Genomic DNA, 25,393 nt, shown 5'->3' with positions numbered 1-25,393 from the left:
AAATCCTTTTAAATTTATTGAGACTTGTTTTATAGCCTAATGTGGGTCTATATTGGAGAATGTTCCAACTACACTTCAGAAGAATGTGTATTCTGTTCTTGTTGGGTGAAGTGCTCTATAGATATCTGTTAGATCTAGCTAGTATTATTCAAACCTTTTATTTCTTTGTTGACCTTCTGTCTACTTGTTTCATCTATTACTGAAAGTGGAATATTAAAGTCACCAAATAGTATTGTTGAATTGACTATTTTTCCTTTCATTTCTCTCAGTTTTTACTTCATGTATTTTGGGGCTCTGTTGTCAAGTGCATATATGTTTACAATTGTTTATACCTTCTTTAAGGATTGACCTTTTTATTATCATAAAAGTTCCTTCTTTGTTTCTACTAATAATTTTGTCCTTGAAGTCAATTTGTCTATTATTAGCATAACTTCTCCAGCTCTGTTTTGCCTGGTATACCTTTTTCCATCCTTAAACTTTCAATCTACTTGGGTTTTAATCTAAAGTGTGTCCATTGTAGACAGTATTTATATAGTTGGATGACGTCTTCTTGCCTATTTTGTTAATCTCTACCTTTTTATTGGAATTGGAGTATTTAATTTCTATGCATTTAATATAATTATGTAGGAGTTAAGGTTTATGTCTGACATTTGCATCTTTTTCTATATGTCCTATCTTTTATTTTCCTCTATTCCTCCATTACTGCCTTATTTTGGCATTACTAGATATTTATTTTATAGTGTATCATTTTAATGTCCTTGTCCTTTCTCTTACTATATTTCTTGAGTAATTTTCTCAGTGGTTGCCCTGGGAATTACAATTAACATTTTAAATACTAACTAAATTTTAATAATACACAAAAACTTCTCTAATATAGCTCTATTTCCTTCCCCACCTTTTTAATCCTGTTGTTGTGATATAAATTATATCTTTATACATTGAATACCTCTTGTGGATTGAGTTGTCGCCTCCACAAATATATATTTAAGTCCCAATTTCCAGTAACTGGTAATGTGACCTTATTTGAAAATAATCTTTTCAGATATAAACAAAGTAAGATGAGGTCATATGGGATTAGGGTGGCCCATAAACACAATGATTGATATCCTTATGAGGAAGGGGAGATTTGGAGAGATACAAACACCAGGGAAGAAGACCATGTGAATTTGAGGCAGAGACTGAGTTATGTTCCTCCAAGATAAGAGCACCAAGGCTCTCCAGTAACCACCAGAAACTAAAGTGGCAAGGAAGAATTCTTCTGTAAAATCTTTGGAGGGGGCATGGCTCAGCAGACACCTTAACTTGGGATTTCTAGTTTCCAGAAATGTGAATAATTACATTTCTGTTGTTTTAAACCATTCAATTTGTGGTGCTTTGTTATGGCAGCCCTAGGAAACTAATACAATACCTATCACTCAGATTTATAATTATCATTTTATGTGGTTAACTTTTAAATCAGATAGGTGAGAAAAAGTTAGTAAACAAAAATATATCTATGCTCTCTTTTATATTTACCTATGTAGTTAACTTTACTATGTTCTTTATTTCTTTGTGTGGATTCAAGTAACTGCCTAGTGTCCTTCAATTTCATCCTTAAGGACTCCTTTTAATATTTATTGTATGGCAAGTCTCCTAGTGACTGAATTCTCTCAGTTTTTGTTTGCCTGAAAATGTCTTGATTTCTTTTTCATATTTGAAAGATAGTTTTCTGGACATAGAATTCTTTGTTGACAGCTTTTTTTTCTTTCAGCACTTTGAATATGTCACCCGACTGCTTTCTGGCCTCCACAGTTTCTGATGGAAAAACATCTGTTCATTTCATTAAGTGTCCCTTGTATGTGATTGAGGTACTTCTGTATGGATGCCTTCACTATTCTCTCTTTATCCTGTGTCAGTTTTATCATGATATGTTGAAGTGTAGGTCTCCTTAGTTTATCCTACTTGGAGTATGTTGAGTGTCTTTGATGTGTAGATGCATGTTTTTCATGAAATTTGGGAAGTTTTAAGCCATTTTTCTTCAAATGGTCTTTTTTACCTCTATCTCCCCTTTCCTTATGGAATTCCCATTATGCATGCTTGTATGTTTGCTAGTGTCCAATAGGTCTCTGAGTCTCTTCATCTTTCTTCATTCTTTTTTTTTCTTTCTGTTCCTCAGAATGGTCTGTCTTCAAGTTCTGCTGATTTTTTATTCTGTCTGTTCAAATCTTTTGTGGAGTGCCTCTAGTGATTTTTTTTCTAATTTCAAACTTTTTTATTTTGAAATACTTTCAAACTTACAGGACAATTACAAAAATAATACAACCCCCCATAGAGAACTCCAACATACCACTATCCCCTAAGATACCCATTGTTCTGGTTTGCTAGCTGCCGCAATGCGTTATATCCGAAATGGAATGGCTTTTAAAAATGGAGAATTTATTGAGTGGGTAAGTTTACAGTTGTAAGGCCATGAAAATGTCCCAATTAAAGCAAGTCTATAAAAATGTCCAAATTAAAGAACCAACAAGAGGTTACGTTCATTCAATAAAGGTCGATGAAGTGTAGAGTTTCTCTCTCAATCGGAAAGGCAGGGGGCAAACATGGCGAAGTCGACTAGCTTCCTTTCCAGGCTTCTTGTTCATGAAGAACCCCTGGGGGTGTTTTCCTTTCTCATCTCCAGAGGTCTCTGGCTGCTTGGACTTTCGTGGTTCTCAAGGGTCTCAAAGGGACTCCCTCATCTTGTGTCTCTCTCTCATTTTCTCCAAAAATGTTTCCTTATTTTTAGGATATCAGTAAACTAATCAAGACCCACCTGGAATGGGTGGTCACGTCTCCCTCTAATCCAAGGTTAATATCCACAATTGGGTGAGTCAATCCTCTGTGGAGATAATGTCATCCAGTTTCCTGACTACAGTACTGAATAGGGATTAAAAGAAGCTGCCTTCACAAGATTGGATCAGGATTAAACCATGGCTTTTCTAGGGTACATAATCGTTTCAAACCAGCGGACCCATACACACTAATTTTAACATTTTGCTACATTTGTCATATCATTTTACCTATCTATCAATCAGCCCATCTATTTATCCCTGTATCTGTGTTTTTGTCTGTTCTGATAGTGAGTTTTTCATTTCAAATATTGTACAGTCCAACTCCAAAATTTCCATTTGACTTTTGTTTTTTAGGTGCGATTTTATTGAGATATTTCACACATCAAACAATCCATCTTTGTATACACATTTGAAGTATACAAACAGTGGCTTACAGTGTCATCAAATAATTGTGTATTCATCACCATGATCAATTGTAAAAAATCTTAATTAATCTAGTAAAATAAATGAAAATAAAAAAGGAAATTCAAAATATCCCATACCCCTTATCCCACCCTGCATAATAGATGTGGTACATTTGTTACTGTTGATGAAAGGCTATTAAGATATTACTGTTAACTCTAGTCTGTAGTTTGCAATAAGTAAATTTTTTCCATGCAGCACTCTATTTTTCTAAACATTTAAAATTGTGAAACGTAAGTGTGGTAGTTAGGTTCAGGTGTCAACTTGGCCAGGTGAGGGTGCCTGCTTCTATTGCTGTGGACATGTGCCAATAGCATGTGAACCTCATCTGTCCCTGATTACATCTGCAGTTGGCTAGGAGGCTGCCTGCTGCAAGGAATGATGTTTGATTTAATTGGCTGGATGCTTAAATGAAAGAGCTCAACATAGCACAGCCAAGCAGCTCAGCATACCTCATCTCAGCACTCACAGCTCAGCACAGGCCTTTGGAGATGCAGAAAGGAATCACCCCGGGGATAGTTGTTGGAATCCAGAGGCCTGGCGAGAAGACCAGCAGAGATCGCCCTGTGCCTTCCCATGTAAGAAAGAACCTCAGTTGAAAGTTAGCCTTTTCTCTGAAGAACTATATGTTTTTAACTAAATAAATCCCCTTTTATTTAAAAGCCAATCTATCTCTGGATTTCATTCTGTGTTGCATTCTGGCAGCTTTGGCAGACTAGAACTATAACATATGTACAAAAAATCAATAAATTTCAAAGTACATTTTAATAAGTAGTTTTAGAACAAATTTCAAAGTATGGTATGGTTATAGTTTCACCAATTAAAAAAGAAATATTAATATAATATATTCAATAGCCATACTCATTTATTAAATCCTATCTTCTCTGATACAATGCCTCCTTCTCCTTTGATCCTTCTCCCAATATTTAGAGGTATTTTGGCAATGGCCATTCTAACTTCTTTGTGTTGAAAAGGGGTGTCACCATCAGGGGCTATAGGGATGCAACTGGTTGATGCTCTTGGAGAGCTTGGAAACCATGGGTTTCAGGGCTTATCTGACCTAGGAACCATCTGGAAGTTTTAGGTTTCTGAAAAATAATCTTAGTGAGTAAAACTTTTATAGAGTCCTGGTTCTTTAGGGTTTACAGGATCACTATTAGTTGGGGTTTGGCATGCCATGGCAATTAGCAATATCTAGGTGAAGCTTGCCTAAGAGTAACATACAGAATAGCCTCTTGACTGTATTTGAAATCTCTTAGCCATTCACACTTTATTTTGTTACATTTCTTTCCCCCTTTTTAGTCAGGTAGGCGTTGTTGATCCTATGGTGCCAGGGCCATGCTGCCAGGGAGACTCACAACCCCGTGTCCCATATAGAGGGAAGGATAATGAGTTTACTTGCAGAGTTGGGTATATATTTAGAGAGGGGCCACATCTAACCACAAAAGAGGTTCTCTGGAAATGATTCTTAGGCATAATTATAGGTGGTTTTAGCTTCACCATTACAGAAATAAGTTTCATAAGGGCAAGCCTCAAGATCGAGGGTTTAGCATATTACCTTGGGAGTTCCTAATGTTTCAGAGAGTGTCAGGAATTTCCCAGATGGGGAAGTTTAATAGTTCCAATTTTTTTCTCCAGTTCAGTTCTACAAGGGACTGTGCCAATAGTTTTTAATTATCTGCCCAACAAACTCTGGAATGTATCAGTGTATTACTTTAGGTATTACCTTAAGCTGCATAGACTTACATGTTCTCATGCCCTATTCTAGGCTCCATGTGTTTACGTTGTTTAAATGAACAAGTCAGACCGGTTAAGTTAGATTGTATGCTACAGAACATTTACGTTTTGGACAAATTAAACATTTCTTCCTTTAGTCTTAGCCAGAAGGTGAAGTTCTAAATGACAATTTCATCCTTTATCCTGTATTCTGATTGTCCCAACCAGATCTTATTTCTAATTCTTATCTCTTATTGACGTTCTTATCTCTAAATTGAAGTCTGATCTCTTTTTTTGCTTCTTTAACCGTTGTTATCTGAAGTAATGCTGACTTTCAGAGCTTCAGAACTCTAATTCTGACTTTTAGGTGTCACCCAGGTACCCAAAGTTCCAGGGAAATATGAGGTTATACACATATAGCAAGCTTCTCAGAATTTAGAGAAAACACTTAAATCTCAGGAATAAATGTGACTGTTGTATGTACTTACAATCTAGGCCCTAATTTTCTCATAAGCATTTTCTAAAAGATTATACAATGTTCGTCCTTTTGTTTCTGGTTTGTTTTGCTCAACATAATGCCCTTAAGATTCATTCACCTTGTGGCATGCCCTCATAATTTCATTGCTTTCTGTAGCTGCACAATATTCCTTCATATGTGTATACCAGTTTGTACTTCTGCTTCTCAGTCGATGTATCCTTTGGCCACTTCCATCCATTGGGTATTGTGAATTATGCTGTCATAAACATCAGTGTGCGAATGTCTATTTAAGTCCCTGCTTTCAGTGCTTCTGAGTATATTCTTAGTAATGGGATTGCCTAATCATTTGGTGACTCTATAATTAGCCTCCTATGGAATTGCTACATTGCCTTCTGGAGGGGTAGTACCATTCTGCTACCCTACCAAAACTGAATAGATGTACTTCTCTCTCCACATTTTCTCTAGCACTTCACTCTTTGACTTGTTGTTTAATCAAAGAGACTAATAATAAACAGTCTCATACCTCATAAACCAGTCATTTCAATTGTGTAAGAATATTTCTGACGATATTTTCTACAACGTTTTTCAGGATTTCCAATCTGGAGGCCTACATAAGATTATTTGTTCTGGAGCAAAGGGCTAAGAAAATCTTGGTTTCTCACGAATATGAGGTATGCTTTTTTTCTTCTGGCTAATGAGAATAGTGCAACAGATGATACTTTCTTTATATTTTTGATGTTGGAAGCTCAGAAAAAAATGTGTAATTAAAAATAGATCACTATGGGTTAGTGAATCACATTAAATAAAGTTACTGATAAATAAGAAAAAAAAATAGATTACTTAGTGACTGCTGAACTAGGTTCAAATCCTTCCATCTTTTTCTATTCTAATATATATGTTCTATGGTTCTCATTTCAAAATTATACTTTATTATTATAAACATAGGTAAATATAAATATATAAATACCCATCCTATCTATCTATCTATCTATCTAGTTTTTCTTTATAAGTTTTCTCAAGTTCTTGGCAAAATGAGATAGTTATTCTTTTAGTTTACACAAGAAACTTAACATTTGAGTTAGGTGTTGCTTTGTACAGTTCTTTATTCTAGGAACGTTAAAGTTAGAAGGCGATATTTCGATGTATTAGAATAGACTTCCAAGTTCCAATTCTAGCTCTGCCATTTACTTGTGATCTTGAGCAAATTACTAACCTCTTTGTGCTTTAGTTTTCTAACCTATAAGTAGCATGATAAGTAACCATACATAGAATGATGGTGAATATTAACTTAGATTATACATGTAAGACAGAACAGTGCTTGGAAAACAGAAAGTGCTAAGATATGTCTGCTATTGTGACTAAAAAAAAAATAAAGCTTGAAAAGCATGGAAACTTTAAAGATAGTACTAAAACAAAAGCAAATTTGAGCATGAGATGCTTGAAAAATAAAAGCAAATATGTCTCCAAGCCAAGGAATAATGCATAGAAGTTGCAGTTGAAGACATTTCCTCACTAGCCTCTGTGGAAAGGGTAGAGTTGAATGTATCTATAATGGAGGATGAAGCAGAATCTGAAGGAATCCTTTAGGAGCTGAGAAGGTTGGTGAATTTTCCTCTAGTAGGAATGGGATATGGTGGGAAGTATGCTGGGATATGGTGGGAAGAATGGTGGAAGTCAGGAAGTCTAGATTATCCTTGTCACTTTAGGATTGTCCCTAAAATTTTCTGGGCCCTTGTTTCAATATTACTGGAACTACTCTGCTGTCCTGCCAGCTTTAAAAGTCTTTGATTCTTTTGGTGGTACTTACACTTTCTTGTTCCCTTTGTAGTAGAAAGTTAACTTGACTGATTGCCCTTCCCCCCACTTTGATTCCCTTCCCTCCTAAATTGTATTTGTGGAACATGGAAGGAAAAAAAAGAGTTAATATGGATAACTGAGGCCTAGAAAGATGATATATGACTGAATTCATTATAAGCCAATATAAATGATTGAAATCAACCTGCAGTAAATTTAATGTCTCCTTATGATATTACCTTTAGAAATTGTGCTAAATTGTCTCTTAGTTCACTTATGCCCAAGTAGTACCTTGTATAATTGCTTGAAAAGCATTATACAATGCCATAAATGATGATGAGCAAGCAGTAGCTCTCACAAGCAGTGGTTGATGGGTCAAATGTACATGAGGCCAGTTTCTCCCCAAGCCTATTACAGAAAGCACTAGAATAAGAACAGAAATCCCTACTCTTGGAAAGTGACGGGAGATAATATATATATATGAGAGAGTTTGACGTAATAGTGTGCTTTTGCACAATCTCAAGCATACTAATGGCTGTGGAAGGACTGGGGCATTGATAATGAGGTGGAAGATGTAAGTATCTACAATAGAGGGATCTGGGAATTTTGCCATGTGTCATGCATGATGATGGAAGTTTCTGGTTTTATTGAATGGAGAGGAGCAATGCTACTTGAAAAGTACAGGTGTTAATGAGTTAGACAGACCCAGGTCAAATATTTGTCATATAAACTACATCAAGTTACTTATCCTCTCAAGTCTCATTGTCTCCATTGGCAAAATGGGCTAACAATAACTACCTCACAGGATTATTGCAATGATTAAATTAAACAAAGTATGTAAGATGCCTTGAGTAGAGTAGTTATTCTACAAAAGTTAGTTCCCCATTACCCTCTCTTTCTCTGATACTCTTCATTTATCTAAAGGGATTTACTGAGCTCAAATTATGTGCCAGACGTTGTGCTCAGTGTTGGGAAAATAGTAAATGAGACACTTTCCTTGCCATGTCTAGACTGGGCAGATTGAAAATAAAACCATAAATAAATGATTTCAGATGGTCCTGTTATGAAGAAAGTAAAACGAAGTAAAATGAGCAAGTGTGGCTAAGTTGTGTTTGCTTGACTACTTTAGCAACAATCGTCTGAGATGGCCTCTCTAAGGTGATGACATTTAGACTGAGATACAAGTGATGAGAAGAAGGCTGTTGTGATCTAGGGACAGAACATTTTGGGCAGAAGGAATGGTAAATACAAAGTCAATGGAAGTGATAGGAGATAAAGATAGAGAAGTAGGCAGGGGGCGTTTTTCTTATTCATTGCCAAAGATCTCTGGCTGCATGGGCTCTCAAGTTTTTTCCAAAATGGTTCCCTCTTAAAGGGCTACAGTAAGCAACCCCACCTTGAATGGGTGGAGACATATTTCCATGGAAATTACCTATCCAAAAGTTACCACCCACAATTGGGTGTGTCATATCTCCATGGAAACAAATGCTCCCACCCAGCAATACTGAATGAGGATTAAAGGACCTGGCTTCCCTGGGGTCCATAGGAGATTCAAACAAGCACATCCCAAAAAGTCACATAGCCAATTCATGGCAGAACTAGAACTTGGTTTACAGAATTCTTTTTCATTTAATGGTGTAATTTTATATTAAAAAAAATTGTCTTTGAAATGTAAATTATAGAAAATAAAGCCCAGTAAAGTCTTCTTGTTTGGAAACGAGTCAAAGAAAATAGACTTTATTTTCTTCGTTTAGGAGATTTTCACTGAGGGAAGAAGAAATTTCCCCAGGTGGTAAGTAGTTTTAGGGGGATCATGCAATTCAAATATGCCAGGAATTTTCCAACCTTAGGGTCTTTGCTCTAGCTATACCCTCTAGACTACCATATGGTCCAGGAACTGTCCTAGGCACATAGGACAAAGACCTGTGTCCTCACGGAGCTTACAGTCTAACAGGAAGACAGGCAATAGACATAAATGTACTAAGTGAGCTAAGTACACGATAATTACAAAGTCTTGAGTGTCACGAAAAAAAGAATAGGTAGAGTAGTGATGGGGAATTTGGATATCTAGGAAGTTACAGAAAGTTAATGGTCAGGAAAGGGTTACTTTGAAAAAGTGAGATTTGAGTAAAGACTTGAAAGAAGTAAGAGAGTCGTGAATATCTGGAGGAAAATTATTCTAGGAATTATGCTGGCTTGTTTTTCTGGGTTTCTATTAGACAATAGGAAAAACAAAACAAAATGAAACACAGCAGCTCTCAGGACCCTGAATGAGGTAAGAGAATTTTGTTTAGATATTACCATGACCCAGAATTTTTTCCCTGGAAGGAAATAATAGAGTTCACAACATTTCTTTCTGAGCCAGTTTTCCTTTTTTGCCTTAGAGGCTGGGCTGTGGTATACTTGCTATGATTATCTGGATAAGGTAAAAAGCCCACTTTTGACAGAAGGCTGAAGTATATAGGTTATATGTGAATATTGCTTGGCTTGATTTTTATTGGGCAAACGGAGACCAAAAAAAAAATTGGTCTCTGTTTCTCCAAACTTCGGTTACACTGTGATCACAAGAATCAAAATAAGGCCAGGTATAGTAATGGGAATTGTCTCCAATTTTGGCAGTTTCAAAGACATGATGAAATTGGAATATATGGTAACACGCAACATTCTGAATCAAGGACATGTGACTCACAATGCTGGAGCGTGTTCAGACAATTACTCCTATTGATATAGAAACTTGAAGATGTATTGAAGTTTGGAGAGTTCAGTAATTTCTCAGGGTAACTCTTTTGTTTTTATACATCCCTTACCCCTTATCCCTCCATCTCATTGACCACTATTATTTCAATCTACCCAATTTATTTTACCCCTATCCCCCCTATTATTTATTTATTTCTTAATCTAGATTTTTACTCATCTATCTATACCCTGTATAAAAGGAGCATCAGATACAAGGTTTTCACAATCACACAGTCACATTGTAAAAACTGTATACAGTTTATACAGTATACAGTTATCTTCAAGAATCAAGGCTACTGGAACACAGCTCAATGGTTTCAGGTACTTTCCTCCAGCCACTCCAGTACACCATAAACTAAAAAGGGGTATCTATATAATGCATCAGAATAACTTCCAGGACAATCTCTTGACTCTGTTTGAAATCTCTCAGCCACTGAAACTTGAAGGCTTTCTCAATTCCTTGATGCTGGGAGCTCATCCTGGGAGTTTTTTCCCTCATTGCCAGGGAGATTTATACCCCTGGGACTCATGTAGAGGGGAGGGCAGTAAGTTTATCTACCAAGTTGGCTTAGAGAGAGGACACGTCTGAGCAACAAAAGAGGTTCTCTGGGGGTGACTCTTAGGAATAATTATAAGTAGGCCTAGCTAAACTATTGCAGGAGTAAGTTTCATAGGGGCAAACCCCTAGATTGAGGGTTTAGCCTATTGATTTGGTTGTCCCCACTGCCTGCGAGAATATCAGCAATTCCCTAAATGGGGAAGTTGAATATTTCCTCCTTTCTCCCCAGTTCCCAAAGGGGACTTCACAAATACTTTTTTAAAAATTTATTCCTCAAATTACTCTGGGATATATCAGGGCCTCACACTAACCTGGACAAACCAAGATCTCATGCCCTATTCAAGATTCCCTGTAATTATGGTAGGGTAATCAACTATTGACTAATATCTGTTAGATGTCTACTTTGTGCAAGGCATTATAATAGGTAATACAGGGCTTAAAGAGGACCTCAGGCCTTAAAGAGTTTATAAACTGACTGTGAATAGTAGATATAAACAAATGAAATGTCAACACAAGGACATGTATGATAAATGTCAAGTGAATGGTTGAGAAAATAACTTCTAGAAGTTTTCTATTTTATTGCTGGATTGTAAGTTCTCTGAGAACAGAATGGAATCAACCTTTCTTTATTTTGTGTGAACATACTTGAATGAATTAAGAGACTGTTATTGTCAGGGAAGACTTTCTGCAGAAGGCAGGTCTTGTGAGCACCCAAGGATAATAGTACTGAATTTGAATAGGTGGAAGTAGGATGTAAAATAAGTAAAACTGTTGGGCTTCAGAAATGGAAAGGCAGTTAGGGGTTGGGGAAAGAGTGAACAACAGGCTGAAGAAAAGGTCTGTTTGGGGAAAGAAATGGAGAGAATGGTTGGAAGAGTAGTATTTTAATTTCCCAGGCTATGACAAATACCATACAATGGGCTGGCTTAAATAATGCAAATTTATTGGCTCACAGTTTTGAGGCTATGGGAAGTCCAAAATTGAGGTGTCAGCATGGCATCGGCAAGGTGATGATCCCCCATTGAAGATTTTGGCATTTTTTGGCTGGGGGCTGCATCTTAGGCTTTTCCGTTAACATGGCAATGCACGTGATAGTCTCTTCTTTCTGTCCTGTATTCCTGCTTACTTCTGGCTTTGGGCTCCATGCTCCTCCCCATGGCTTTCTCTATGTCTGAATTTCTTCTGCTCATAAAGGACTCCAGTATTCCGACTGAGACCCTCCCTCATTTGGGATGGGCCATACCTACACTGAAAATAACATCTTCACGAGATCCCATTTACAACGGGCTCACATCTACAGGAAAGCAGATTAACTTCCTTTTTTTTTTTTTTGGCGGGGGGCATACATAATACAACCTACTACAGGTAGGGTAAGTAAAAAAAGTCAAGACTCTTCAATGCCAGGCCAAGGAGTTCGGTTTTATTCTGCAGTTAATGGGGAATCATTACTGTGTTTTGAGCAGGGGAGAAAAACTGTATTTTAGGGAGGTTAATCTTAAAGAGTGATGTGGAAAAGTGGCTTATGGCTGAGGTGACAAGAGATGACTGGGCCACCTATCTCCAGGAGCCTTAAGAGATAGCAAGCCCCACTGCACAAGCACTTTTCAATAATACTACCTTTTCTCCTATTCCATTGCACACAGCCAATCAAATGGCCAAGCCCAGATTCAACGGGTGGAAAAATACATTCCACTTCTTGTTGGGGAGAGTGGTAAGGTCACATTGGCAGGGGGCAAGTATATAGGGATGGGTGAACTTGTGGCCATTTTTGAAACCTACCAACACAGTTGTGTTATAAATATCAAAGACAGGAAACTACTTAAGAGGTGGATGAAACTTTTATCAATTGCATTAAAATAAAATAAAAATGTTCTAGATGGTTGGGGGTGCTGGACTGTAAAGATCATAAATGAGGAATGCATCCACCTTCTGGAATATATATTTAAGTGTCACAAACCTTAACATCTGATGTGTTTACCTTTTGACTTGGAGAAATTAATGTAGAAATTATTCAAGTCAGTTTTGATATATTTCAACTCAGCTGTCAGAATCTGGATGTCCAGAAAAATAGATTCAGAAAGAACGTTTTGCCTTTCCCTGGTGCTTTAGGCCTCTGAGACATTTTAAAAAATAAAAGTGAGCATTTGATTTAATCAGCTGGAAATTTTTCCGGTTTACTATCAGTCTATTGCAGGAGGGGCACAAGACTCAGAAAAAGCCTCAAGTTCTCCTAATAACAACATTTTTAAGTATAATGAATGACATTTGAGAACCTACAAGCTTTTCAGGAGCCAAAAATGTTTGAGTCTTGAAAATTTTTTTAGCTCAGAATTGCAAAAGGAAATAGCAAAATCTAAACTCACATATATTTAATTATATGTCTATTAACATTATTATCAACTTCATTAACTTAAATTTAGATTAAAAAATCTAAATGACATTTGAAAGCAATATGTAGATTTTCTGGCTTCATAAGAATTTTCAACTAGAGATGCCAAAAAAGTCACACCAAATAGCAATTTAAATGACTTTCTTGTAGCCAAATAAACTCAAAGGTAAGCTGTAAAAATTCCTTCAAATACAAATTTTATAGCAAAAAAATACTTAAAATGCAGAATGGAGATGAATTGTGCTTAACGTTTGTTGTGCTCCAAAATAAACGTACTGTTAAGGGTCTGCAGACGGTCATAAACAGACACGAAAAACAGTCTCATCCTACAAATTTGGCAAGACGCCTAATATTTAAGATTATCTGTTTTACTGATAGGGAAACCTCACAACCAGATCAGTTTATCTGGGAACCCAGATTTCCGGAGTTGACAGACAAAGCTTGTATTTGTAACAACTGATTTCCGATCTTTTACCTACTTTGGCAAAGCAAAAGTTTCCATGAGGGACCTCTTGCTTTCCTCTGCCAAAACACTTCTGGTAATTGAGTACTGGAGCTGTTTTTAAAGAGCACTAATTGGAGATGTCATAAATAATTAATTCCGTAGGGCACAAGAGCGTCAGACTGCAACTGTAAATATCAACTCTGGGCTAGAAACACTGCTCTAGAGAGCGCGTAAACATTACATTATTTCCACCTTTCAAAAAAGAAGGAGGATGGGCACTTCCGCAAAACTGAACCACAATCACATAATCAAACACTTAAGGTGGGAGTTACCGAGATCTCTCAGCTCGCCCCACTCTTGGCTCACGGTATTCGATCTCGGGAACCGCAGGTCGAACCACGCCCCAGCGGCGCTTCCAGGTCCCGGTCCGGCCCCGCCCACCCAGAGGGTTTCTTGGGGCAGAGGCCTCAGCCAAGCAGAAGCTTCGAGGCGCGCTTCTCTGACGCCACGGCGCGTTCCCTCTGACGTTTCCCAGAACCCTCCTCCATCCTGACCGCCTACCGAGGCGGAGCGGCCCCGCCCCGGCCCCGCCCCCTCCCCTGACTTCTTGGGGTCCGCGCTCTGCGGCTTCGGCGGCTGCGGCGGTAGTGGTGGCGGTTGTTATTGTGGTGGTTTAGGCAGGTTTAGGGCTCTTCTTTCTGGTCGTAGTGGCGCGGCCAGAAGCCCGATTGGTCGGGTGAAGCCTTTAGAGCCTCTCAGCCCCTGGGGGCGATGGTGCGCTGGTGCGGCTGGATCCGGATGGCGGGGCGGCGGGCATGAAGGAGGATGGAAGGGGAGGACGAGGTGTCCCTGCGGGAGCAGCATTTCCACAGCCAAGTGCGGGAGTCCACGGTGAGTGGGGGGATACCGGCCTCCTCCTCCCCCTCGACCTTCCGCGGTGGTTCTGGCCTCCGTAACAGCCCCTGCTTCGCCCGGCAGCCCGTGCGGGTCCCGCGCCCCTCAGGCCCCGCTGCGGGCGGGCCCCTGCCCTCGCCCCCGCCCCTCTCGCGTCCTGGGCTCGCCCGCGGGGCTGGCAGACCTCGCGTCCTAGCTGCCTCGCGCCTCCGCACCTCCCGCTAGCCGACGCGGCCGGCCCTTTCATCGCCATCTCCCTCGAGGCCGCCACCTGCCCTGAGTTTCCTGTCTGCCACTCTTCGCCTCCCCTCCTCGAGCGCCCTTCGAGCTCCACTGCCCTGCCACCCCCTTCAGTCCTCGGTGCCACCGTCAAAGATTTACCTTTATAAGTACTGTCATGTCGTTTTGTCGTGTCACCTACCCTTACCACACTGAAGTGCTAGAGTGCTCCACCTGTGTTCCTCAGCACCCCACATTTTCTTTGACCTGTATTGGTGGAATCACAATAAAAATTCAGGTTGGAAAAGGTTAGTTATCCTAGCTGGTTCTTGTGCCCATGTTCAGTTGCCTGGCTGACTTAACAAGTCTTAGTGTTTGGTACCCAGCTTCCGGTCTCAGGTATTTGCAAGCAACTATTTTACATTTCTCTGCTTTAGAAGCATGGGTTTGAAACCCAGTTAGTTACAGTTATCTAAGTTAGCACCCTCCTTCGGCCCTCTGCGCTACACGTTTGCATCCCTCATCCTCCATCCCCAACTTCCCTCTTTCATGTTTGAAGTCTTTCTGTTTTGAGGTAAGAAAATCGGTTATTTTTGAGATTTAGGACCTGAGCAAAAGTTCACATTGTTTGGAAGCATCTTAGAGAAGTCTTTTAGTCCTGTGTGTTTCGTCTGTGCTGTTGTGACAGTTTGATGCTTTTATCTTTTCATGATGCCCCTAGAATACATTATAATTGGGTTTATTTTCCATAGCTGTTAAATATATTAATTTTATATATTTGTATTTATCCCTCCTCTCTTCTAACTAATTAATTTATTTCAGACTGATTTACACTCTTCGTTTAAAAATCTGATTTAAAATTGCCTAATTTGTAGTTAAGTTGAAAACTGGGAATTGCTTTGCCAAGTCATACTTTGAAATTAAAATAAGTTATATATTCTTAGCTAATGGAATTTGGTACAACATATTTGGTTGTATTTTAATTTTATTTTTAAAACGAAGCTAAAATACACAAAAATTGATAATCATAAGTGTACAACTTGAATAATTTTCAAACTAAACACACCTATGTAGTGCAGAACCCAGAATAAGAAACAAAATATTACTGGTGCCCCAGTCTTTTTCCAGTTTCTCTCCACTCCACTAAGAGTAGCCACTATCCTGTGTTCTAACACCAAAGAATAGTTTTTTTCATATTTTTGAACTTTATATAAATGGAATCTTACAGAATGTAATTTTTAATGCCCGGTTTCTTTCACTTAGTGATCTTGTGAGATTTTTCCGTAGTGTGTGTAGTTGTAATTCATTCTCAATGTTGTAGTGTTCATTGTATGACTATACCAGAATTAATTTTTACATTTTACTGTTGGTTGGCTCAGTAGTTTCCAGGTTTTGACTGTGCATGTCTGTTGGTTATATACCTAGGAATGGAATAGCTAAGTTGTGGAGTATTTGTTTGTTCATCTTTAGTAGTTACTCTTAAACAATTTTCTAAGGTGATGGTACCAGTTTACACTCCCAGCAACAGGGTATGAAAGGTCTGATTGCTTCCTGTCCTTGCCAACACTTGGTGTTTTCGACCCTTTTTTTTTTTTTTTTTAACATGGGCAGGCACCGGGAAACGAACCTGGGTCCTCTGGCATGGCAGGCAGGCATTCTTGCCTGCTGAGCCACCTTGGCCCTTCGACCCTTTTTAATTTTACCTATTCTAGTTAGTGGTTGGGGTTGGTTGGGACTTCTACAATAGCAGAGATTTTAGGACCCTCTGATTTAGTTGGCCAAATAGAGGTGGGGGAATAATGGGGATGCACGGAATCATCCTTCTGCTTTCTGGATGAGTTTACTTGCCGTTTCCTACCACTGTCTTGCCCTCACTTCCATGGCTTATTCTCTGTGGAGGAGATAAAAACTTTAGCTCTTCCTGCTTGTAGTATAATGACTAGACAGAAGATGGAAATCAATCATCAATCTTGTTTTATATAAATTCAAAGTATAGTTGTCTTGGACTCTATAATAGTCTTTTTTTTTGTCTTTGTCATTGTCCTCCAACCAGAGACCACCAGGAAAACATCTGTAGTTGAAGAAGTTGGATTTATTGTGTGTCGCAGTGAGGGAAAATGTGCACTATGGGAAACTTTGGACCTCTCAGTAAGAGAGTACTAAGAAGGACTTTTTATAGGATTTTGCATTGTGTTAGGTGATTTGTGAGGAAAGTGAAGCTTTGATCTGGATTGGAAAGCAGGGATAGTTCTCTGATGGGGTATGTTGATAAATCTTAACTGGAAGAAAGGAAGACTAGGTTGAAGCTAATGCTAGGTAAAGAAGCGACTGTTTATCAATAAGACAGGAGGGGGAGATGTTTGGATATTTTTGCAGTGTGAACAGTGTTCAAATTTTTTGTCTGTGTTCAGGCATGATCATAGAGTGGTCTTGTTTAGTCTTTATCTATCATGGTCATAGAGTGCTGGAGAAATCATGGACATGCTCAGCACCCATATCCTCACCCTTGTGAACCCTCCTCCTTTTCTTTATGTGCGGGTGTTTTGATATGCTTCCATTTCAAAGCTAGGAGGAAAAATTAGGTCTAATGCAGTGGGCCGACCATATCTTTTTTTTTTTTTTTTTTAATGTTTTTATTGAGCTATCTTCACATACCATATGGTCCATCCAAAGTATACAATCAGTTGCTCACAATATGATCACATAGTTGTGTATTCATCACCATGATCATTTTTAGAACATTTGTATCACTTCAGAAAAAGAAATAAAAAGAAAAAAGAAAAGCCCATTCATCCCATACCTCATACCCCTTACGTCCCTCTCATTGACCACTAATATTGCAATCTACCCAATTTTTTTTTTTTTACCCTTTATCCTTCTCCTCATTGTTTGTTTACTTTTTGTCCTTATTTTTTTACTCATTTGTCTTCTATATGAGTAAAAGTGTCAAGACTAAGTGTCAATGGCTGAGAGATTCCAAACAGAATGGAGAGGTTATCCTGGAGGTTATTCTTACGCATTAAGTAGATATCACCTTGTTGTTCAAGATGTAGTGGAGAGGCTGGACAAAGGGAGCATCAGCCATAAGGTTTTTTTTTTTACTTTCCAAATAGTATATTTTTCTTAAAAACAAAAACACCTCCCATTGTTGGCAACAGCCCCATGTCTATTCTAAGATAACTCCAGCTATCTTAGAATAGTTAGTATTCTCTCTTTTTTTTTGGGGGGGGGGGCTTTTTTTTTTTTTAGTTAATTAAAAAAAAATTAACAACAAAGAAACAAAACAATAAGATATCATTCTATTCTAGATATATAATCAGTAATTCTTAATATCATCACATTGTTGCATATTCATCATTTCTTAGAACATTTGCATCGATTTAGAAGAAGAAATAAAAAGACAACAGAAAAAGAAATAAAACGATAATAGAGAAAAAAAGTTATACATACCATACCCCTTACCCCTCGCTTTCATTTATCACTAGCATTTCAAACTAAATTTATTTTAACATTTGTTCCCCCTATTATTTATTTTTATTCCATATGCTCTACTCTTTTGTTGATATGGTAGATAAAAGGGGCATCAGACACAAGGTTTTCACATTCACAGAGTCACATTGTGAAAGCTATATCATTGTTCAATCATCGTCAAGAAACATGCGTACTGGAACACAGCTCTACATTTTCAGGCACTTCCCTCCAGCCTCTCCACTACATCTTGAACAACAAGGTGATATCTACTTAATGCGTAAGAGTAACCTCCAGGATAACCTCTCGACTCTGTTTGGAATCTCTCAGCCATTGACACTTAGTCTCATTTCACTCTTCCCCCTTTTGGTCGAGAAGGTTCTCTCAATCCCTTGATGTTAATTCTCAGCTCATTCTAGGGTTTTTCTCGGTCCCTTGATGCTGAGTCTCAGCTCATTCCAGGATCTCTGTCCCACGTTGCCAGGAAGGTCCACACCCCTGGGAGTCATGTCCCACGCAGAGAGGGGGAGGGTGGTGAGACTGCTCGTCATGTTGGCTGGAGGGCGAGGCCACATCTGAGCAACAAAAGTGTCTCTCTTGGGGGTGACTCTTAGGCCCAAATTTTAAGTAGACTTGACCTATCCTTTGTGGGGTTAAGTTTCATATGAATAAACCCCAAGACTGGGGGCTCAGCCTGTAGCTTTGGTTGTCCACACTGCTTGTGAGAATATCAAGAATTCGACTTGGGGAAGTTGAATTTCTCCCCACTCTCACCATTCCCCGAAGGGGGCTTGCAAATACTTTTCCACTCACTGATCAAAACACTCTGGGATTCATCGGGGCATCACTGTGGACAAACCAACAAAATCTCATGTCCTACCTGAGATTCCAAGTACTTATGACTTTCAGTCAAACAATCTACATAACTTATATTAGGAAATGCTCTAGTCAAAATATAAATTTTGGAACAAATAAACATTTTTTGCTTTAGTCTCACACATAAACATTTTAACATATTAATTACCATCTATTTTCAGCACCTGCGATAATGACATTCCTTTATTCTTCCTCATGCAAAAACATTTTTAAAATGTGTACATTGTACATTTCACTATTGTTATACACTCTAGGCATTCCTAGATTATACCATCTCAATCTTTAACATCTATCTTTCTTTCTGATTTCATTTATGTCCCCAGCCCTCCTCCCTCTATCATTCTCACATGCAGCTTCATTCAGTGTTTTAACATAATTATATTACAGTTAGGTAATATTGTGCTGTCCATTTCTGAGTTTTTGTGTCCAGTCCTGTTGCGCAGTGTGTATCCCTTCAGCTCCAATTACCCAATATTGTACCCTATTTCTATCTCCTGATGATCTCTGCTACCAACAACGTATTACAAGTTTATTCACTAATGTCAGTTCATATCAGTGAGACCATCCAGTATTTGTCCTTTAGTTTTTGGCTAGTCTCACTCAACACAATGTTCTCAAGGTCCATCCATGTTGTTACATACTTCATAAGTTTATTCTGTCTTAAAGCTGCATAATATTCCATCATATGTATATACCACAGTTTGTTTAGCCACTCGTCTGTTGATGGACATTTTGGCTGTTTTCATCTCTTTGCAATTGTAAATAATGCTGCTATAAACATTGGTGTGCAAGTGTCCGTTTGTGTCTTTGCCCTTAAGTCCTCTGAGTAGATACCTAGCAGTGGTATTGCTGGGTCATATGGCAATTCTATATTCAGTTTTTTTAGAAACCGCCAAACTGCCTTCCACAGCAGTTGCACCATTTGACATTCCCACCAACAGTGAATAAGTGTGCCTCTTTCTCCACATCCTCTCCAGAACTTGTCATTTTCTGTTTTGTTGATAATGGTCATTCTGGTGGGTGTGAAATGCTATCTCATTGTGGTTTTGATTTGCATTTCTTTAATGGCCAGGGATGTTGAGCATCTCTTCATGTGCCTTTTGGCCATTTGTATTTCCTCTTCTGAGAAGGGTCTGTTCAAGTCTGTTTACCATTTTGTAATTGGATTGGCTGTTTTTTTTGTTGTTGAGTTGAACAATCTCTTTATAAATTCTGGATACTAGACCTTTATCTGATATGTTGTTTCCAAATATTGTCTCCCATTGTGTAGGCTGTCTTTTTACTTTCTTGATGAAGTTTTTGATGCACAAAAGTGTTTAATTTTGAGGAGCTCCCATTTATTTCTTTCTTTCTTCAGTGCTCTTGCTTTAGGTGTAAGGTCTATAAAACCGCCTCCAGTTATAGGATTTATAAGATATCTCCCTACATTTTCCTCTGTTTAGAGGAAAGCCACAAGGTTTTCACAATCACACAATCATACTGTAAAAGCTATATAGTTATACAGTGATCTTCAAGAATCAAGACTACTGGAATAAGTTCAATAGTTTCAGGTATTTCCTTCCAGCTATTTTAATACATAATAAACTAAAAAGGATATCTTTATAATGCATAAGAATGACCTCCAGGATAATTTCTCGACTCTATTTGAAATCTCTTAGCCACTGATATTTTATTTTGTATCATTTCTTTCTTCTTCTTTTTGGTCAAGAAAACTTTCTCAATCCCATACTGCTGGGTCCTGGCTCAGCTCTGGGAGTCATGACCCATGTTGCTAGGGAGATTTACACCCCTGGGTGTAATGTCCCACGTAGGAGGGAGGGCAGTGAGGTCACCTGCTAAGTTGATTTTAAGAGAGAGGACACATCTAAACAACAAAAGAGGTTCTTTTGGGGTGATTTTTAGGCATAATTATAAATAGGCTTAGCTTCTCCTCTGTATGAATAAGTTTCATAGGGGCAAATTGGTTGTCCCCAGTGCTTACAAGAAATTGAGGAATTAACTGTCTACTTGGAAGAACTAGAGAAAGAACAGCATACTAACCCCAAAGCAAGCAAAAGGAAAGAAATAATGAAGATTAGAGCAGAAATAAATGAAATTGAGAACATGAAAGTAATTGAGAAAATCAACAAAGCCAGAAGTTGGTTCTGTGAGAAAATCAATAAGATTGATGGACCCTTTACAAGGTTGACAAAAAGAAGAGAGAGCATGCATATAAATAAAATCAGAAATGGAAAAGGAGACATAACCACTGACCCCACAGAAATAAAATAAGTAATGAGAGGATATATGAACAACTTTATGCTAATAAACTGGACAATGTAGATGAAATGGACAACTTCCTAGAAACGCATGAACAACCAGCATTGACTTGAGAAGAAACAGATGCCCTCAACAAACCAATCACAAGTAAAGAAATCGAATCAGTCATTAAGAAGCCCCCCCCCCCCCCCCCACAAAAGAAAAATGTACAGGACCACAGATGGCTTCACATGTGAATTCTACCAGACGTTCCAGAAAGAATTAGTATCAATCCTGTGCAAACTCTTCAAAAACATTGAAGAGGAGGGAAAGCTACCTAACTCATTCTACAAAGCCAATGTCACCCTCTTACCAAAGCCAAAAATATTACAAGAAAAGAAAACTACAAACCAATCTCTCTAATGAATATAGATGTAAAAATCCTCAACAGAATTCTTGCAAATTGAATCCGGCAGCACATTAAAAGAATTGTACACCATGACCAAGTAGAATTCATCGCAGATATGCAAGAATGGTTCAACATAAGAAAATCAATTAATGTAATACACCATATCAATAAATCAAAGCAGAAAAAAACACATGATCATCTCGATTGGTGCAGAAGAGGCATTTGACAAAATTCAACATCCTTTCTTGTTTAAAACTCTTCAAAGGATAGGACTAGAAGGGAACTTCCTCAACATGATAAAGGGAATATATGAAAAACCCACAGCTAACATCATCCTCAGTGGGGATGTGGTAGTTAGATTCAGTTCTCGACAGGGCCAGGTGAAGGTACCTAGTTCTGTTGCTGTGAACATGAGCCAATGGTACATGAACCTCACCTGTTGCTCATTACATCTACAGTGGGCTAAGAGGCATGCCTGCTGTAATGAATGGTGTTTGATTTAATCAGCTGGTGCTTAAATGAGAGAGCTGAATGTATCATAGCCCAAACAGCTCAGCATACCTCATCTCAGCACTTGCAGCTCAGCCCAGGCCTTTGGAGATGCAGAAAGAAATCACCCCGGGGAAAGTTGTTGGAACCCAGGGGCCTGGAGAGAAGACCAGCAGAGACCATCCTGTGCCTTCCACGTAAGAAAGAACCTCAGTGGAAAGTTAGCTGCCTTTCCTCTGAAGAACTAACAAAATAAATCCCCTTTTATTAAAAGCCAATCCATCTCTGGTGTGTTGCATTCTGGCAGCTAGCAAACTAGAACACGGGAAAAACTGAAAACTTTCCTCCTAAGATCAATAACAAGACAAGGATGTCCACTCTCACCATTGTTTTCAATAGTGTGTTGGAAGTTCTAGCCAGAGCAATTAGACAAGAAAAAGAAATACAAGGCATCAAAATTGGAAAGGCAGAAGTGAAACTCTCACTGTTTGCAGATAATATGATACTATATGTCGAAAATCCTGAAAAATCCACAGCAAAACTACTAGAGCTAAATGAGTACAGCAAAGTGGCAGGTTATAAGATCAACACTCAGAAATCTGTAGTGTTTCTGTATACTAGCAATGAACAATCTGAGGGGCAAATCAAGAAAAAATTCCATTTACAATTGTAACCAAAAGAATAAAATACTTAGAAATAAATTTAACTATACAAAGAATGCTATAAGAAATTGTTGAAAGAAATCACAGAAGACCTAAATAAATGGAAGGGCATATCATGTTCATGGATTGAAAGACTAAATATAGTTAAGGTGTCAGTTCTGCCTAAATTGATTTGTAGATTCAATGCAGGACCAATTAAAATCCCCAAAACTTACTTTTCAGGAATAGAAAAACCAATAACCAAATTTATCTGGAAGGGCAGGGTGCCCCGAATAGCTAAAAGTATCCTGAGAAAGAAAAATGGAGTCGGAGGGTTCACCCTACCTGACTGTAAGGTATATTACAAAGCTACAGTGGTGAAAGCAGCATGGTACTGGGATAAAGATAGATATACTGACCAATGGAATAGAATGGAGTGTTCAGATATAGACCCTCTCATTTGTGGACAATTGGTCTTTGATAAGGCAGTCAAGCCAGCTCACCTCGGACAGAACAGTCTCTTCAATAAATGGTGCCTAGAGAACTATATATCTATATGCAAAAAGATGAAAGAGGATCCATTATCTCACACCCTATACAAAAGTTAACTCAAAATGGATCAAAGACCTAACTATTAGCCTAAGACCATAAAACTTTTAGCAGAAAATGTAGGGAAATATCTTATCAATCTTATAATAGGAGGCAGTTTTCTAGACCTTACACTCAAAGCATGAGCATTGAAGAAAGAAATAGATAAATGGGAACTCCTCAAAATTAAACACTTTTGTGCTCAAAGAACTTTGTCAAGAAAGTAAAAAGACAGCCTACACAATGGGAGACAATATTTGGAAAGATATATCAGATAAAGGTCTAGTATCCAGAATATGTAAAGAGATTGTTCAACTCAACAACAAAAAGACAGACTACCCAATTAGAAAATGGACAACAGACACTTCTCAGAAGAGGAAATACAAATCACCAAAAGGCACATGAAAATATGCTCAACTTCCCTGGCTATTAAGGAAATGCAAATCAAAACCACAATGAGATACCTCACACTTACCAGGAATGGCCATTATCAATAAAACAGAAAATGACAACTGCTGGAGAGGATATGGAGAAAGAGGCACACTTATCCACTGTTGGTGTGAATGTCAAATGGTACAACTGCTGTGGAAGGCAGTGTGGTGATTCCTCAGGAGGCTAAGTATAGAATTGCCATATGACCTGGCAGTACCATTGCTAGGTATCTACTCAGTGGACATGAGGGCAAGGACATAAACAGACATTTGCACACCAATGTTCATAGTAGCATTATTTACAATTGCCAAGAGATGGAAACAGCCGAAGTGTCCATCAACAGATGACTGGCTAAACAAGCTGTGGTATATACATACAATGGAATATTATACTTCTATAAGACAGAATAAAGTTGTGAAGTATGTAACCACATGGATGGACCTTAAGGACATTATGCTGAGTGAGATTAGCCATAAACAAAAGGACAAATACTGTATGGTCTCACTGATATGAACTGACATTAGTGAATGAACTTTGAAAATTTCAGTTGATAACAGAGACCATCAGGAGATACAAATAGGGTATATATTGGGTAATTGGAGCTGAAGGGATACAGATTGTGCAACAGGACTGATTGTAAAAATTCAGAAATGGATAGTACAATGCTACCTAATTGTAATACAATAATGTTAGAACACTGAATGAAGCTGAATGTGAGAAGGATAGAGGGAGGAGGCCTGGGGACACAAGTGAAATCAGAAGGAAAGATAGACAATAAAGACTGAAATGGTATAATCTAGGAATGCCTAAATGTATAATGATAGTGACTAAATGTACAAATTTAAAAATGTTTTTGCATGAAGAAGAGCAAAGGAATGTCAATACTGCAGGGTGTTGAAAATAGATGGCAATTAATATTTTATTTATTTATTATTAATTTTTAAATTTTTAAAAAAATATGACAAAGAAGCACAAACATTTTTAACATATGTTCATTCTGTTCTTATATAATCAGTAATTCACAATAGGTGATTAATATTTTGAAACTTTAACTTATGTGTGAGACTAAAGCAAAAAATGTTTATTTGGTACAAAATTTATATTTTGACTAGTGCATTTCTTAATATAACTTATATGGACAACTTAACTGAACACCATAGTACATGGAACCTTGAGTAGGGCATGAGATTTTGTAGGTTTGTTTAGAATGATGCCCTGATAAATCCCAGAGTGATTTGAACAGTGAATTAAAAAGTATCTGCAAAGTCCCCTTGGGGGAATGGTGAGAAAGGGGGAAAATTCAACTTCCCAAGTGGAGAATTCTTAATATTTTCACAAGCAGTGGGGACAACCAAAGCAATAGGCTGAGCCCCCAGTCTTGGGTTTTGTTCATATGAAACTTAACCCTGCAAAGGATAGGGTAAGCTTATTTAAAATTAGGCCTAAGAGTCACTCCCAGGAGAAGCCCTTTTGTTGCTGAGATGTGTCCTCTCTCTCTCTCAGCCAACATGACAAGCAAACTTGCTGCCCTCCCCCTCTCTACATGGGACATGACTCCCGGGGGTGTGAACCTTCCTGGCAACTTAGGCAGAAACCCTAGAATGAGCTGGGATTCAGCATCAAGGGATTGAGAAAACCTTCTTAACCAAAAGGGGGAAGAGAGAAATAAGAGAAAATAAAGTATCAATGGCTGAGAGATTCCAAACAGAGTCGAGAGGTTATCCTGGAGGTTGATCTTACACATAATATA

General features: G+C 38.2%; 1 protein-coding gene and 1 long non-coding RNA gene across 5 annotated transcripts in view; both read left to right on the top strand.

The window, feature by feature from the left end:
* The window catches only part of LOC143674932 (uncharacterized), a 44,534-nt gene extending 34,164 nt beyond the window's left edge, over nucleotides 1-10,370 (top strand). Inside the window, exons 2-3 of the long non-coding RNA XR_013171288.1 lie at nucleotides 6,056-6,137; nucleotides 9,880-10,370. This is a non-coding gene — a long non-coding RNA (uncharacterized LOC143674932). The remainder of the gene's footprint in view (nucleotides 1-6,055; nucleotides 6,138-9,879) is intronic.
* A 3,579-nt stretch (nucleotides 10,371-13,949) lies between these two features.
* Nucleotides 13,950-25,393, top strand: part of LMBR1 (limb development membrane protein 1) — a 293,576-nt gene continuing 282,132 nt past the window's right edge. For 2 of the 4 annotated variants that reach the window (XM_077151251.1, XM_077151241.1), the window contains exon 1: nucleotides 13,950-14,280. In XM_077151251.1, the coding sequence (XP_077007366.1) occupies nucleotides 14,205-14,280 (76 nt within the window). In that variant the 5' untranslated portion in view covers nucleotides 13,950-14,204. The remainder of the gene's footprint in view (nucleotides 14,281-25,393) is intronic. The other 2 variants (XM_077151276.1, XM_077151282.1) reach the window with 2 other exon arrangements.

Source organism: Tamandua tetradactyla, chromosome 1 (genome assembly GCF_023851605.1).
Source record: "Tamandua tetradactyla isolate mTamTet1 chromosome 1, mTamTet1.pri, whole genome shotgun sequence".
In the NCBI taxonomy this organism is placed as follows: Eukaryota; Metazoa; Chordata; class Mammalia; order Pilosa; family Myrmecophagidae; genus Tamandua; species Tamandua tetradactyla.
Note: the sequence above shows the minus strand (reverse complement) of the source record. Positions and strands in the feature narration are given on the sequence as shown.